The 16,636-nt window shown below is 36.0% G+C and overlaps 1 protein-coding gene across 1 annotated transcript; it reads right to left on the minus strand.

Annotated features, from left to right (window-relative positions):
* Positions 1-2,386: 2,386 nt before the first annotated feature.
* On the minus strand, positions 2,387-15,891 carry LOC130080608 (integrin alpha-X-like). The gene is made up of 30 exons (XM_056246041.1): positions 15,773-15,891; positions 14,670-14,793; positions 12,083-12,186; positions 11,910-11,980; positions 11,190-11,304; positions 10,942-11,072; positions 10,497-10,642; positions 9,940-10,090; positions 9,698-9,848; positions 9,472-9,545; positions 9,163-9,298; positions 8,939-9,072; positions 8,680-8,826; positions 8,342-8,542; positions 8,050-8,183; positions 7,827-7,963; positions 6,742-6,893; positions 6,312-6,443; positions 5,812-5,885; positions 5,523-5,664; positions 5,258-5,356; positions 5,103-5,182; positions 4,888-4,974; positions 4,207-4,285; positions 3,995-4,090; positions 3,392-3,472; positions 3,187-3,297; positions 2,977-3,090; positions 2,594-2,704; positions 2,387-2,476 (listed from the first exon to the last, which is right to left on the minus strand). The coding sequence occupies exons 1-30, from the start codon at positions 15,810-15,812 to the stop codon at positions 2,393-2,395; spliced, it is 3,438 nt and encodes a 1,145-aa protein (XP_056102016.1). The 5' UTR covers positions 15,813-15,891; the 3' UTR covers positions 2,387-2,392.
* Between the last annotated feature and the right edge of the window lie 745 nt (positions 15,892-16,636).

Genomic DNA, 16,636 nt, shown 5'->3' on the forward strand with positions numbered 1-16,636 from the left:
ACAAGTTACAGGATAGTGAGACACTAAAGACCTTATTCCCGAGTGATTGTGTCGAAAGGGGACGAGACGTCGTTCGACTCTTTGTGAGACTCTTAGGCGGGGTTAGATTGCAGTCAGGTAACTATAATTCTTAGGCATTTTATTTATGCTGTAAGAATAGCTATGCTTAGGCATCAACCCGCAAGTTCAGAAAGTCAGGTGCGTAGTGGAAAAATCTACCACAATGTCATCTGGGTTTTGAGTGAAGTTGCTGACTTGCACTGCCTTCACTTCTCCTTTCAAATAGTTCTCCTCACACTTCCTGTGGTTTTCCAGATTGTTGATGTTCCATTACTGTTAAAAGTCTACTAAAAAGTCCATATGCAAGCCCCTACAAAAAAACAGCCTTCCATATGTGAAGCGCTTTGAGGTCCCAGAAAAAGCGCTATATAAATGTAACAAATTATTATTATTATTATTATTCTGACCTTACCTTAACCCTAAAAATTAAATCATATGTTCAGCAGACCTGTTTTAAAGCACACACTTCAGCTGTCAGTAACTGGTTCTAGTTATTTATCCTCCATATAAAGCATCAGTACCTTTAGCAGCCCCTAACAGCAGCCCCTTTTATTTGATAAACACATTACAGAGTTAGCAAAAGTGCCCCTATTATGCTATTTTAAAGGTTCCTAATGTTGTTTTGGAGTCTCCTACAACCGCTTTACATGCATCAAAGATAAAAAAAACTGTTTAGTTTTCTCATAATATATATTGCACATCACCACATTTTTCAATGATTCTCAAATGACTGCTCTGATTGGCCAGAGAGCTCAGTCTGTTGTGATTGTTCTACCATGTTCAGTTGGTCGAAAGCAAAAACGCCATAACTTAACTTCAGCTCTATCCGGAGGCTTCCTACAGCTCAGTGATTGTACACCATAAACTAAAGTAACGAACAATGACGTTGATTTTATCATATCAATCTGAGCGTGAGTCCGATGATGAAACAACGGAAGCAACCTCCATCGCAATGTATGACTTGAGCAGGACGTTTCTCAGTGATAAACTAATCAGTTTGAGGTTCATTATAAGATGTTGCAACTGTAATTCCTCACCATCAGCATTAACAAGTGTATGTCCATCAAAACCGATGTGAATATTTCTAATTTATTGCAGTGTACATGCATCAATAATGGTGCATATGTTCACCCAGCACTAACGTGAATGACCAAAGTCCTTTTAGGCAAGTCATGCCACTCGGCCGACATCTTGGCAACGCCTCCGGGGAGCTATTTCGGACTAACAAGACCAGGCTCCTATCTAAATGATGGGCAGAGAGTCAGAACTGCAGTTTCACTGGTCACCGGGACATAAAAACTGCATGTATAGAAACAGCAGTAAATTATGGTCAAAAATTTTCATGACTTTGCCCCAAAATAAGGTTTAAAACGCCATTTTCCCCACAGGTTATACGTTTACTACGCATGCGCAAGGGTTCTCGTCTCCGCTGTCGCAAACATCAATTGTACGCATGTGTCAGTGGAACCAGACGATAGGCTTAAATGTTTCCCGGCTTGACTGTTAAAAGCAGACGATTGGCTTTCCAGCGGGAGGGGCGGGACATGTGCATACAACCGCCATCTTTGGCGTTACGGGTTTTCCCTATATAGTTGTTTTGAGGAGTTAGGAAGTGGCATGTCTCTATATAAATTGTCTCTGGAATGACTCATGTAGTAAAGGTTTGTAAAACAAATCTTGCTCATCCTTTATCTTTACTCAAAGTAGTGAGAATGACAGACAATCTGCATTAATAGACACAGTTTAAGGATGCCCACAACTGATTAGCAGAAGTATTTCAGTAAGACAGTAATAACGTGAGTAAGCCAGTTAGCCTACACAAACCTACACAATATAAAACACAAAACTATGTATTTTGAACATCTCTATAATTAGTCATACTTACAGGTCGTGATTCTGAGGGGCAAGTTGGTACAAATAAACTGGGCACTGACCCATCTTTCTAGAGCAAGCGTTTTGCCAATACCATGTTGAACTGCAAGATGTCCATGCAGAACATAGACGGGCATTATGCAAATGTAGTAAGTCGTGACGTGTGAACTTCACGAAAATAGGTTCGAATTCCAAACGACTTGTTTGAGTGGTTCAGAGTCGACTCTTTCTTTTTTTAGATAAACTAACTTTATTTATGATGCACTTTCAGCTTTACAACTTTGCAGACACTGCATGAAAGGTAATTTTCAAAAATCCATAATAGGGGCACTTTAATGAAAAGCTCATGATGATCGTACAAGCAATATATGAATAATATTTGCACGCATACACAAATTATATACTACATATTTGCATGAAAAGCCATATTTGAATCTTTACACCGCTTTTGTTGTTAACCTCATTTTTCAGTGGTTGGCCCCTCTTCAGCACTTTGTTCTGCATTTTCTATCATCTGCTTGTACTGGCTTTTAAAGAATCCAGCCTGAAAGGAAATGATAATTAAGACATGAATATGCATTACACAACTTTGAAAAATTAAACCCAAGTTAGACAGCTGAAAATGAAAGGTTCAAAGTTGAACATACACACACATACACACCTTATAGAGAGCCGCTGTGATGAGAGCCAGTAGCAGCAGTCCTCCTATTACTCCTCCAATGATCTCTTTGGTCAGGTTCACCTCCTCAAACACCTCCACTTGAGTGTTAATCTAAACACATCGATGAATACAATATTACTGACAATCCACCTTCACATAAAAGCATTATATCATTAACGCCTGAAACATGCAAGGTTTTCTAGATATGCATGGACCAAAAAACGTAAGATCTACTGTAGTATATACATTTACAGCACATATTACAACCTTATAGGTTAAAATACATTTTTTGTATGTGTTTTAGGTTTCATTTTTACTATATTATTTAAATGTTTTTTCTATTATATTTTATATTCGATTTATTTGTGAAGAAAATGCATCACCTGGACAGACGGTGCAGTGTGTTGAGAATCAGAGGAAAAGAAAATGTATTTGCTCTTGTCATAATCCAGAGACGCTGAACTGACCAACTCAAAAACAGCAGCCTTGAGTCCAGTCTAGGAGAGACAGATCGTGACAATAAGAAATGATCAAACAGTTATGAATATATATGGTCTGTTCTGAGATATGAATTTACTTTAAAAGTCAGATACCTGCTCAATCCATCCAGAGCTCACATTGCCAAATATATTATACAGTTTCCTTTCATTCTTTATGAGAGTGACGTCACAGCTGAACACGGCGCACACCGCCACAGAGCAGTTCTGATGGAGCAATGGGGCCAATGCACAAAGAATATGAAATTATATTTCATGGATTTGTTTTTGTTAGATCAGGGAATGAAACTCAAACACTCACCAACACACGATCCTTTTTAAATACTTCCACAAAATTGGTAAAAAGCGGCCGTTCATCCCTCTGTTTCACACAGTCTGGAATCTAAAATCACAACATGACATCATGACTTTGCGTAAACATACACGCCACTTTCAAGTCAAGGCGTCAATCTATACGCATTTTGAGCTATCCGCGTGTATGTCCACGCCGAAACGAACCGTCATCTTTTGCGTGTATGTCTACGCCGTTAAATGGCCGAGCGAAACGAAGCAAAATTCACATCTGTGGAGCAATATTTTTTTCCCTAGGATGGTAGGGGAAGACTCATAAATAGTATTAACCCCAGTGACGGGTAGGTTTAGGGACGGGGTTGGGGTAGGTCATATATTTATATATATACAGTAATGTAACGTTAAGTCAACGGCGTTGATAAACACGCTGAAAAGCGATTATGCGTGTTTATAGCACACCAAAAATGGAAATACGAATTGGCGTGTCATACATACGCCATTTCATGAGATCAGTCTGAAAATCACATACACACATGTTTGGTTGTTTTTTATTATGATAAATGTGAATCAATCTACAGTAGATGGGATTTTCAGCGCATTCATATATACATACCTGTAGGTTTTTGTCAGTCCAGATGAATTTGTCTCCCAAAATCACTGGTACTTTGATGAACACTTTGAAATTCAATTCTCTAAAGTCATTTTCAACCTGAAAGAGAGAAGGATATTCAAATTTAATTTTTGCCATGAAAAGACAAAATGTCATATGATGTTTATTTAATACATTTTTATGTTCATGGAAGTGTGTGAATGTCATTACAGCACCTTCAGTATCTGTTTGACTGGTCTTTCAAGATCAGGTTTCTGTGCAGTAAAATTAATGTGGAGGCTTGAATCTTCATGTCTTATTAAAATAAAGGGAAAATGTGTCAGACAGCAATTTAAATCTTGTGTGTGCGTGCGTGCATGTGTGTGTGTGTGTACACTACTGGTCAAAAGTTTGAAATCCCTAAGATTTTGTAATGTTTTTGAAAGAATCCTCATGCTTAAGGCTCATGCTATTTCCGGTTGTCTCATCAACACTGCATGTCCTCTGGCTTCTGAGTGAAGTTGCTGACTTACACTGCTTTCACTTCTCTTTTCAAAGAGTACACACATTAGAAGCAGCACAACTGTTTTCAACATTTCTGATTATCATCAATGTTTCTTGAGCAGTAAATCAGCTTTGCATCACAGGAATAAATGACATTTTAAAATGTATTCACATAAAGAAAAGTTATTTTAAGTCGCAATAATATTTCACAATATTACTGTTTTACTATTGTTTTGAACAAATAAATGCAGCCTTTTGAGCAGAAGATACTTATTTAAAAACATTACAAAAACCTTTTGCTTCAGAACCACAGCTTTTACACTGGCCATCAAGTGGAAAATATGTCCACTGTCAAATCTGTGTGCTGAAGCAAACCCAGTTGAGATTGACTATTGAAAAACAAGCGCACTAACCTTATTAAAGCAATGTAAATGGCAAATTTGACACCAATGCTTTTCCGTTTGAGGAATTGACTGGTTTTAGAGTGTTGGTCATTCCCACTGTAAGTAATGGAGGGGATTTTCAGTTATCAGTTTCTCATGTGAGCAAATACGTAACAGCTCATGGTTAAGCGATGCACTTGTACACTTTGAGTGCACTCAGACAACCCCCAGAAATGATATAATACCTGTTGATCTTAGCGGTGAATGTCACACTTTGATCAAAGGTGCTTTCTTTATCGATGCTGTATGTAATATGAAACACAGCCTAGAAGTGGACACAGAGGAAATGATGAGTGCTTGAACAGAAAAACACACAGGACGGTTAAAAAAGTGAGCAAACCTGAGTGTTTCCCTTGAGGATGGGTTTACTGATCTGGCAGGAGGTTTCTCCCAGTGTAACTCCTCGCTCAGCATCCAGAGACACACACTCCACTCTGCCCTGCTCATACAGAAAATTATGTGTAAATATTCGTTCAACAACCAACCCATTGAAAATTCAATGGCAAGAAACATCTCACTTGCCTAAAAAAACTGCCTTTCAGTCAAATTGTACTTGATTCGTAGACAAACTGTGAGTCTCTTGAATAAAATCATCCTGGTCTCACCTGTTTAGATGTGAATCTCCTGTAGGAAAGTCCAAAGGGGTAGCTGAGGGTGAAGAGAGTGTTGTATGAGTTTTCTCCTCTGTTCTCTACAAACACGGTCACGTTGAGCTCCTGCATTATCCCGACCTCTATGTTCGTAAATCTGGATCACAGAAACCAAAGAGAGATACTCACAGTATAACAAGGATGATTCCATAACTTATCATTGTTGCACCTCAATTCTTACTCTCCACGTATTCATGTGCTGATCTTCAATGTTATACAGAAAAAACAAATCGTAAATATTCACCCAGAGAAATTGAAATCCATCCTGAGGTCATCAATACAAATATCATCATGTCCACAGTTGATCTCAAAATCCAGCTGTGGGTGAGGTGAGATATTTACATATACAGTACATTCTCAAATCATATAACACTGCATCACTATATTGTAGTAGCAATTCATATCTTTAGACATGTGAATAGTTGACCCAACCCCACCCCCCCAAAAAAAAGATTTCTGTCATCATTTACTCACCTAAAAGAAGATATTTTGAAGAATGATTGAACTTGTCTTATTAAAGTCAATGAGGTCCAAAACAACACTGAAACCCTTTGACTTTTATTGTTTGGACAAGCAAAGACATTTTTCAAAATATCTTCTTCAACAGAAGAAAGAAAGTCATACAAGTGACATGCAGTATAGGCCTAAATGATGACAGAGGTTTCAGTTTTAGAGGAGCTTTCCCTTTAATGTTACATCTGAATGATTCATACTTTAAAACAATCATCGGTTGCCTTCTCTTACACTGTGGTCTGTGGTGGTCTTTATCGTTGGCAGCAGTACTGGCTTTATGTTTTGCAGTCTGGCAAGTGGCAGACCCTCAAATGTGAATGTTAACTGATTGGACAACGGATTCAGAGCATCTTCTGAGAAAGCCTGAGTGGGCAAGAATAGATCAATTACATTCATTTACCCTAAAATCAGGATTTTCACTATGCATTCAGTATTATTATAGACACTGTTATGCAAGAAAAATTTCAGACTCGTCTGACAATAAAGTATAAAAAGTAAAGTATTGCCACATTGTTGCATTGTTGAGATTGAATTTTTCTCGTTTAAATTTCATTCATAATTGTTTTGTCTTAAAGCCAGAATAACTGATTTACTGTAGATATTCAAAAGAATGAGGAAGGACAAAAACAATTGTCAAAAAGTGGTGATGTTTCAGACTTACATCTATAAAGAAACGATGACTTCTGCAAGTTTCTGCTTTCAAATCTATGTTCACCACATTACTGAGGATCCGGGTTTTGGGTGAGAAGTTTGCTCGATATTTCTGTCGTTTGGCATCCAGCGTTATGGTGTAATTAATTTTTGCGGATAGGTCTAGGGAAGACATTGTTTTACAGTTCAAAAGTTCAGATTTTTTTAAATTTAGTATACTACACTTAATGTTAGACATATTTGTATAAATACATAGCATTCAAAAGTTTGAGAGTGGTAAGATTTTCAAGATTTAAGTCTTTGAAAGAAGTTCCATATTCTCATCAAGTCTGCATTTATTTGATCAAAAATACAGTAAATATTGTGAAATATTATTACAATTTAAAATAATTGTATTGTATTTAAATATATGAAATGCGTTCGTGTAGTCGAACTGCCTCGGACATTGATCTAAACAAAATATAGCTTTTTACTTTTATCTGGGCTTTCAACAAAAGGAAATTCTACAGGTGCTAATCTACAACATGGCATTACCATTTGTTTTAGGACATAACAAAATACATACTGCACCGGAATAGACTTTACACACACACACACACACACAAAGAACTTCTACGGAAGACTGTATTTTCGTAATTTTGACTTTATTCTCAAACTATTACGACTTTATTCGCGAATTATTTCGACTTTATTCTCGATTTTTTTTTACTTTAATCTCAAAATATTTCGACTTTAGTCTCAAAGTCTGATTTTTTTTTTTTTTTTTGCGGTTCAGGGCTTCCGTAGAATTTACATGAATTCTCTTTCAGAGAAAAAAAAAAGCTTTTAAAGCTGTAGTTTGTGCCACCAGCGACATCAAATGGAATTTAAAAAAATAAGGGTGTTTTCAGACTGGTTTCTGGAACCCTCCCCCTGGATTCCATTGGTTTGTCCAACAAATAATTCCACCCCCGAACTCACGCCATTGGTTGAGCCAAAGTTGCTGAGTTGGGCTTGTTTTGATTCTCAGAGAAAGGAAATTGGAAACACATTGGGAAATGTGCACTCTTCAACATTAACTACAACATAAAGGAATCCTTCTAATTTTGGACAAACCTCTTATGCTGTGTCTGTATTGACGCATGGTGAAACACACTTTCATGGTGTTTTCCAGTGACTGGTCTGTTTCACTGGTTGGTATTTTGGTTGGGTTGTAAGTTACTTTGGTTTCCAAGAGCATGATGGGTCTGGACCTGAAAGAGCCAAATATAACACATATAAATGATTATGGCTGAAACACTGTTGTATATATTTTAGTTCTTTATAAAAGAAAACAGACCTGAGAAGCAGAACTGCTCCCTTGGACCCAACAGCAATGTCAGGAAGTCTGTCTCGAGTCTGGTCTAGAGAAGACTGACTCAATGAAATCCCAAAGAACCGCAAACCTGGTTGCACAGATGATCCAGCAATCCTCTGTTATATTCAAGAGGAAATAAAACAGATAACAAAAATATTGAAAGTCTATGAAGTGAGTCAAGGAAAAGTAATACAAAAAAAGGTTTCTCATTTTTCAGAAATCAGTTTTATGTGAACTATCCCTTTAAACTGCCACCAACCCTCGTCTTTTTCACCTGTGAGTATTTGGAAATGACCCCTCCATCTATCCCATTGAAGATATAGATGCTGCCCAGTCCATCCTCCTCTAAAGGAGCCCCAACCAGCACATCCCTGAAACCATCACCATTCAGATCTGCTGGACTGGCCAGAGAAGAGCCAAACCGACCCCTCTGACCTGCCATGCCCACCAGTGTATCCGAAAAAATGAAGTTTGCCTATAGAGATATAACAGAGAGAGGAGAAACAGGGTTAAACAGACACAAATGTACATTTATTCAGTCTTACTTGATGAACTCTTTAAAAATATTAGTCTTAATTGAATCCCCCCCCCCCCAAATAAAAAAACACTGACCCGACGCGTGATGATGTAAACAAACACTAAGCCCTCTCGGTCAGACTCTGTGTACGTTGGTGCCGATACCAAAAGTAGGTCTGTATAGGAGTCACTGTTCAAGTCCACCACACACACCTCAGCTCCAAAATATGAGCCAATCTGAGGCTGAGAAAGAAGCAATATAGTTACCATACAGCTATTCCGAGTTCATGTACTTTCACTCGCTTACGTTAATTTGTGATGTGCTAATATGTTACAGAAATTTGAGTGTTACAACCTTAGGAGAATCCAGTTGCTTTAAATCACTTCGATCAATTCTTGAAACAGTTACTTGTCCCTTATGCTTGTGTCTTGGTGCTCCCATGACTGCATACTTTGCTCTGGACATTGTTGCTATTGTCAAGGAATAACCTGTGAAGAAAATAGACTTTAAAATAGAAAAAAAATTCTGATGTTTCGACTGATTTATATTGATTTACACAATCGAAGAAGAGATCTCACCTAAATAACTGTCATGCTCACTTCCAGCTTGAAAGACTGAATTAGGCTTGAAAGACTGATCTGAAATATCATTTTTGTACAGCTGATATCCACCCTTCCACTGGAAAGCTCCCACTGCGGTCATTATCATATCTGTCTGAATGCAGATAACATTATAAGAATAAACAGAAATATTTAAGAAATAATCTTTCCACATAAGCTTACAAGCATGCAAAATCTGAGAAGAGTAGTTAAACATTAAAACAGCAGACTTCATGGATAATGAAAAAACAAAACCTTGTTTCAAATCAGTGAAATACATAGAATTACATTTGATGTAAATGCTGCACTAAACCCGTCCTGTGCAAACTCCATTCGAGATGAATCTCCAGAGGTCTGGGTTCCTAGCAAATAAAAGCAGCAACACAGTTAACTATAAATGTATTATTTTAAATCAATCCACTGAACAAAGTAACTGTACTAACATGACAGCTGATAAATGTAAAATGTAAAAATTATCTCTGTCATTCATTTTTCATTCCCTCTGCAAACATACCTTCAATGGCTATAATGTTCTCTTTGAGTTTTTCACGAATACTTTCCAGAGCGTCAAAATTGGTTACTTTGAACACATGCCTATTGGTGGGTAAAGATGCAATAATTGCCAGCTCCCTTATTGCTTCGTCATTATCAAATGCATCGCCAACCTAAAAAATATTTCATGTAAATAATTGTAACACTTCTTAAATGCAATGATTTTAATAACTTTAATAAAGTGGATCTTCCCGCAAATCTTACCCCAATAGCATATCGTGTTATATGTTTAGCTTGTGCGTGTTGAACAGCTTCAGTCAACAACTTTGAATCAGTTGATTCACCATCCGTGATAACAACCAAAATTTTAGTGGCTGATGGTCTTACACCTCCACTACTTACGAATAGCTCATCCCTATTGAAAAAGAAAAAAGTACAAAATATTCAATCAACAATACAATTATGCAACTGTATAGGATACATTTCTTTTAAGTTTACATTGCTTGTCTTTGAAACATTGTTCAAATTACGAATGTGCTGTAAAACCTTGTTAAAACTCATAAAAAGCAAAAGACTTGTAGAAGTGTGTGTATCCAACACAATTCCTGCATTTACCATGTGCTTTTTGCATGATTTCTCAGACATCTACAGTATCAGTTTTTCATTTGTATTATCCGTTTTTCTTTTTCTTTTTTATATTTTTAAAATTAGGATGTGCTCCTCACATCTCACTAAATATCCTGTTATACTTATCTTCATTCCAAGTATTTTAATGGCATAGATAAAATAAATTCAATGAAATATCAGCGGTCATGTCTCACACAAGATGTCTTATAGCTTTTGCGGTGTAAGTCCATCCTCTCTGTTGAGATATCTTATTCACTGCATCTTCCCATGCCATGGCGTTTTGGACTTGTTGAAACTTGTAATGAATGACACATTCTGTAGAAAACTGTGCAATGGCAAACTGTAAGATAGATAGATAGATAGATAGATAGATAGATAGATAGATAGATAGATAGATAGATAGATAGATAGATAGATAGATAGATAGATAGATAGATAGATAGATAGATAGATAGAGAGATAGATAGATAGATAGATAGATAGATAGATAGATAGATAGATAGATAGATAGATAGATAGATAGATAGATAGATAGATAGATAGATAGATAGATAGATAGATAGATAGATTTAGTGCCTGAAAATTGGGGGTAAAAATCATGGACAAGCTAAATCATAATAAATGCATGGATTATCATACCTGTGTATCACGGTATACAAAACTTTTGATCATTTCTATAACAAATGCTTTCATCTTAATAAAATCCGGATAATTCACACTTCCAGATCCATCCATTAAAAAAGCAATATCAATTTGTGATGATGGGCATTCTGAAGTTGGAGAAATGAATAATTGCATCATATTTTCATTTAATCTGAATAATAATGTAATACAGTACATATAGTATGAAGAAGACTTGCTTGAATGGTAGAATGCCATAAATGTACCTCTCAGAGTCTCTGGCACAGATCTGCTCACAACATTATCTGGACTGATTTTAAAGCACATGCCATTGTAAGTGGTTGTTACATCACAGGTCTTAGGAATGGTTGGACCACAAACCTGAGGGAAATTAAGATTTTATTTTCAACATGACACTCTATTCTGGGCTATATGTACAATTGTCTCACAGAGATGATGGCGTCATCTACACTGCACAATGAATCTACCATATTTGCACTGTTAGTTATAATGAAATAATTTGTGAGAGCACAAAAATCGTGCTGTAATGACGAGATCACTGCATTCATGTGCTCAACAGACATCGTGTGTCATCGGCTACAATGTTTATCGCTGCAATCTTTCATGTGACGGGAGTAGATCTCAATATAATACTATAATCAACACTTTCAGTATTAGTTCATCTCGACAGCTGTAATGGTAAAAACGTAGTAAAAGATTTTGAGAGAGTTCCATATGTAATACTTATTTCATATACAGAGATGTTAGCCAATCATAACAGTGGGTGTTCACACTGAAGTCTCACGGCAGACACACCCCTTAAAACAGAGCGTTCATATCAGAGGTAAAATCAGGGTGGACAATGGCCTTTTATTTCTAAATTATGACAATTTGATGTAAAAATCATACCAACACTATAAGTCCACCTCAGGAAACATAAAATAACAATAAAAAATATCATGACTCCATTAAAATATGAAACTTACCACTGCTGTTGAAGACTGAGGATCTAGAGACATTGAAAGTCCAAGGGACATGTTGACAGCCTCATTGGTGACTGTTCAATAAAAAGTGATATAAAAAAAAGAAATACTATCATGGATAATACAACTAGTATATTTTATTACATACATGAAAGCATCATTTACAAACAAAGTACCGGTAATGGACAGTGGAGTGCAGTTTCCTTCAGTGACAGCACAACGATATATTTGTCCTCTTTGAGTTTGATGGTGTTGTATTAAAGGATCACTCACAAGTAGACTATGGAAGATGACAGGAGAATAAGAGAACATGTTAAAAAAGGAGAAATCTGTGGTGTTCCTGGTTGGGTGTGCTGTTTGAGTATGATGCAAAAAAATGCTGTATTACACACAGAAAAAAAGGATGGACATCAGCATAGTTTTAAGTTATTTTTAGTTAAATGTTGCAAAATATTTTTACGTTACAGGAAATCAGACAGGTGAAAATAGAAATACTGGCAAAGCATTAGGTGGAATTCAAAACCTTTGCTCTCTTATGAAACTGTATTAAATTTCAAAAAATATTTTTAATTGGACCAGAACCGTCAGCAGTGGCTCTCAAAAACGTTTAAATTTAGCAGTTCTCCAGCATGACCTACTGTACATTACAGCGACTAATGTAGTTAGTTAGAGATGTAATTTGCTTTGCAGTGCCTTCTGACTAAAATATTTAAAAAAGAAACCACATTGCACAACTCAAATGTAGAAAGGTTATCTTAGCTATTCAAATGAAGGCCCTTTATTATGTACACTGTCTGAGCTTTGTTAAGAAATGTGCTTAATTGTATTGAATGTGCTTTTGTAGTGTACTTCAATTTTTTAAAATCTGCGAAAAAACTACTTGAAGATAATAAAATATTATGAAATATGATTGTAAAAAAATACTTAAAGACATTACTTTTATGACTATGTTTTGGTTATTTTAAGGTGTCCTTGTTACAATGTAACAGTTAAGTACAAAGTCAGTTTAATTAACAACATGTACTTAAAATATAATTTGGTTTAAGTTTGGTTTAAGGTTATAGTTGCATGTAATTACTAATTATGCATAATTTACTGTTATTACCACAGTAATAAAATGTAACATATGTAACAAGGGCACTGTAAAATAAAGTATTACCTGTGATTCTTAACTAAGTACACTTTTATTAAGTGCACTTTTCAAAGCATCAAATCAAAAGGTTTTGCTTTGAATTATATTTTAAATCATGTTTTAATTTGTTGTAGGGCTGTGCAAAGATTAATCGCATCCAAAATAAAAGTTTGCACACAGCCATTAACAAAGATTAGGCTCACGGCATAAAAGTTGGGCTTCACTGATCACTCACACTCACACGGATAATACTATAGTTGTTTACCGCAGCCACCATGAGGTATTACTGGACAGTATAGGTTCATAAGAACACCTTAACTAGGGATCAATGCGTTCAACATGACATACATTTCAGGTGTTGTGCCGAATTCAATGACCCCACCGAATTATGTGACCCGCGCTGTATTGCATTATATGTATCTTTGTTATAAATATGATTATATGGTGTATATATTACTTGTGCAGCAGTGAGGTGAGTCACATGATTTCTCCACTGCTTACTCTACATACTTCACACACACGTGCAGAGAAGCATGTTGCACCTCCGGGCCAGCACAAAGCATAAATACAGCCGAAAAAGTTCAAGTAGGATGGTTTCTTGCTATTTTGGACATAGATCGTGTCTACAATTGTGTCAGTGTGAAGCTTTATTTCTTTGTTCTTTTTCTGTCTACAGCGAGTATGGAGCGAATTATGTGCCATAATTAAACAAACAAATCCAGCATTTTTCAAACAAACTCGATCTGCTTTGCAAGGAAAGATCCACTCGCAAACAAACAGAAAGCAATTAGCAAAAACAAAGGTCAATTTGAGCGAAAATGCAATGGAGTAACCAATATTGTGTTTTACAAATATAAATAAATGAGCCTAGATAATATTTCACAAATAAATACAAATTGCATGTAACCTTTGAACAAATACCAAATCTAGTGCATACAAATGCAATCTGTCTGTTATGATTGTGAGATATCTCGGCTCGATTTTCTCACAAATGCAGATGAGCAACTTCCTCTTCTAAAACAGTAGATGGCGCTAAAATAGGGGATTAATTTAGCGCTAGTCTCCCGGGAGAAGCACTGATTTGAAACGCACTTGGTTTTGCCTACAGCTGAGGAAAAAGTTTCTGTCTTACTTTATAATAAACATCTTGAGGTTTTACTACTGTTTTAGAAGAGGAAGTTTCTATTATAGGCTCATTTATTTATATTTGTAAAACAAAATATTGGTTACTCCACTGCATTTTCGCTCAAATTGACCTTTGGTTTTGCAAATTGCTTTCTGTTTGTTTGCGAGTCGAGTTTTCCTTTGCAAAGCAGATCGAGTTTGTTTGCAAAATGCTGGATTTGTTTGTTTAATTATGGCACATAATTCACTCCATAACAGCGCATCAAAATATGGTCTTTCTCTCATAATCTGTGATGTAAGTTCAAATAAACAATTCAACAATGAAGATTCAGAAGAAACACAAACTTTAATTGTCAACCAGTAAAATTGCAATGGATCACAAAAGGCTAAACGTTACCACCCCACCCCCTCCCCCTAAAGGCTACAAAACTGTGGTTGTTTTTTTGTTCTTCCTGTCTTAGCAGGGCGTTTTGTTTTTTCATTATCAGTGGTTATGTTGCTCTCACCTTGATGCATCTTTCTGTATCACCTTATAGCCAAAGGCAACATTTTGGCTCTGTGAAGGTGAAGGTGCAGTGAAGGTTTTCCAGGAAACAGGGTCAATGTTAAAAGCCATCACTGACTGAGATGCTAAAATGTTCAGAAGTGATAATAAAGACGGTCAAACAGTTTCTAGTTGCTAAATCAAATTGAAATTTCCATTCCTGCTTGCTGATTGGTCAATACAGCATTGCAGCCATGCTAAAATACATGCTAGTAACAGATGCCAACATCAGTTCAGCAGCTGCTGGTTATTTCACTGTGGAGCACCAATAGAGGCAATTGACAAAAAATAACATAACAAATAACATAAAATATGTCTTGTAACCATTAAAAAAACAGAAAAACCAGTTTGTTTGGTTTCCTCTTAAGTGTAATTGTTTCTTAATACGAGTAAATGTGAAAATGTGTCGTACAGAAGTTATTTTTTGCAGTGGTTTTCTCACAGATGCGTGTTTGGGTGTGAAATGTGTGAAGGCAGAAAGCTCATATGAGACAGAATTAGACAGAGGGGCATTTAGAGAAGGAAGTGCATACTTGCTGCGATTTATTCTTGCCTTAAAAGGACAGTTTTCCCATCCTCATATACATTTAATATCTGGTCATATGCTACTACTTTAGAAAGATGGTCATGGTTTTGAACTTATGAGGTCCAAAAATTAGATGTCTTTTTTTTTTTAATTTTTAGAATTTTTTTATGATCAATAATGTCTTTGAATGTAAATCTACAATAAAATGAAAACTGAAAAAGCTTTAAACTTAATATATATATATATATATATATATATTTTTTTAAATCACTCATTCATCTATTAATGTACAACATGATTATTGCAATTCATTTCACTGCTTTAAATTTGAACAAATATAGACTATAAAGAGAATGTAAAGCCAGTTTTACATGGTGAGATGATGATCAAATCTCACTGCCATTCATTGCTTTCAAATCGTAAAAGTGAGCAAAAAGATTTACAAAAGAGTGAAAATTGGCAGCTATTGAGGAAACGATGGTGTATACAAAATAACTAGGCTAATAAAAGATAGAGAAGAAAATAAATAAATATCTTACCACATAAGATGCATAATCTGATACAGAAGTTCTGGTCCATAATATCATCTCAAGTGTATATATAGAGGATGCATGAGGTGGGACAGTCAAGGCAATAAATGGAAGTGAAGATGTGTTTTAACTTGACTGAAAGCTGACTCCCCATCGCGCGCGTGACGTCACTTCACAATACGCCCTCGTTTCGTTAAAGAATGTGACACACACAAATCCTGTCAAATGACAACTTTGGAACTTCTGAAGTGTTTCCTATTTTGTGTGGCTTATGAGGTGAAGTCTGAGGCTGAGGCTACACTAGGGGAAACAAGATTTTACCAACAAAACCTCTTTTTTTTTCATCTGTTTTTAAAAACATTGCTATGGTTAAAAATAAATGACAAATAATTTTCGGCATATCAGAAATAGTATTTTGTGGCAAAAACACATTTGGTTTGAGATTGTTTAAAATTCCTTTACCCGAAATAACTTTTTAATATATATTATATGATAAGTTTTTACTGAGAGTACAGGGTGATATCAAGCGTGCCGCAAAAGCCCTCAAAAGTGAGGCCAAAACGTCTCGACCGGTGACCGGTCCTAGTATAGGTCATAAGCCCCGCCTCCCCATGTTATTCAACGGGACGTGAGACCAACTAAATAATTAAATTACACTTCACATATCTTTTTTCTAAAGATAGCTTCTGTCATTTACTGTAGTTTCTATCACGTTGATGTAATTTCAAGTGTTTGTTTTTAAAATAAGTTAGTTTTTAGTTAGTTATTTGATGCTATAAAAACGGTGCTGTGACATCATGATTGACAGCTGTGATTGACAGCTTCTCTGTGCGAAGTAGTCACTGAAGCACCAACGGACTTTTTTTCATAATG

The sequence above is a fragment of the Rhinichthys klamathensis genome, unplaced genomic scaffold (assembly GCF_029890125.1).
Source record: "Rhinichthys klamathensis goyatoka isolate OS25496 unplaced genomic scaffold, OSU_Roscu_1.1 h1tg000035l_1, whole genome shotgun sequence".
Taxonomy (NCBI): Eukaryota; Metazoa; Chordata; class Actinopteri; order Cypriniformes; family Leuciscidae; genus Rhinichthys; species Rhinichthys klamathensis.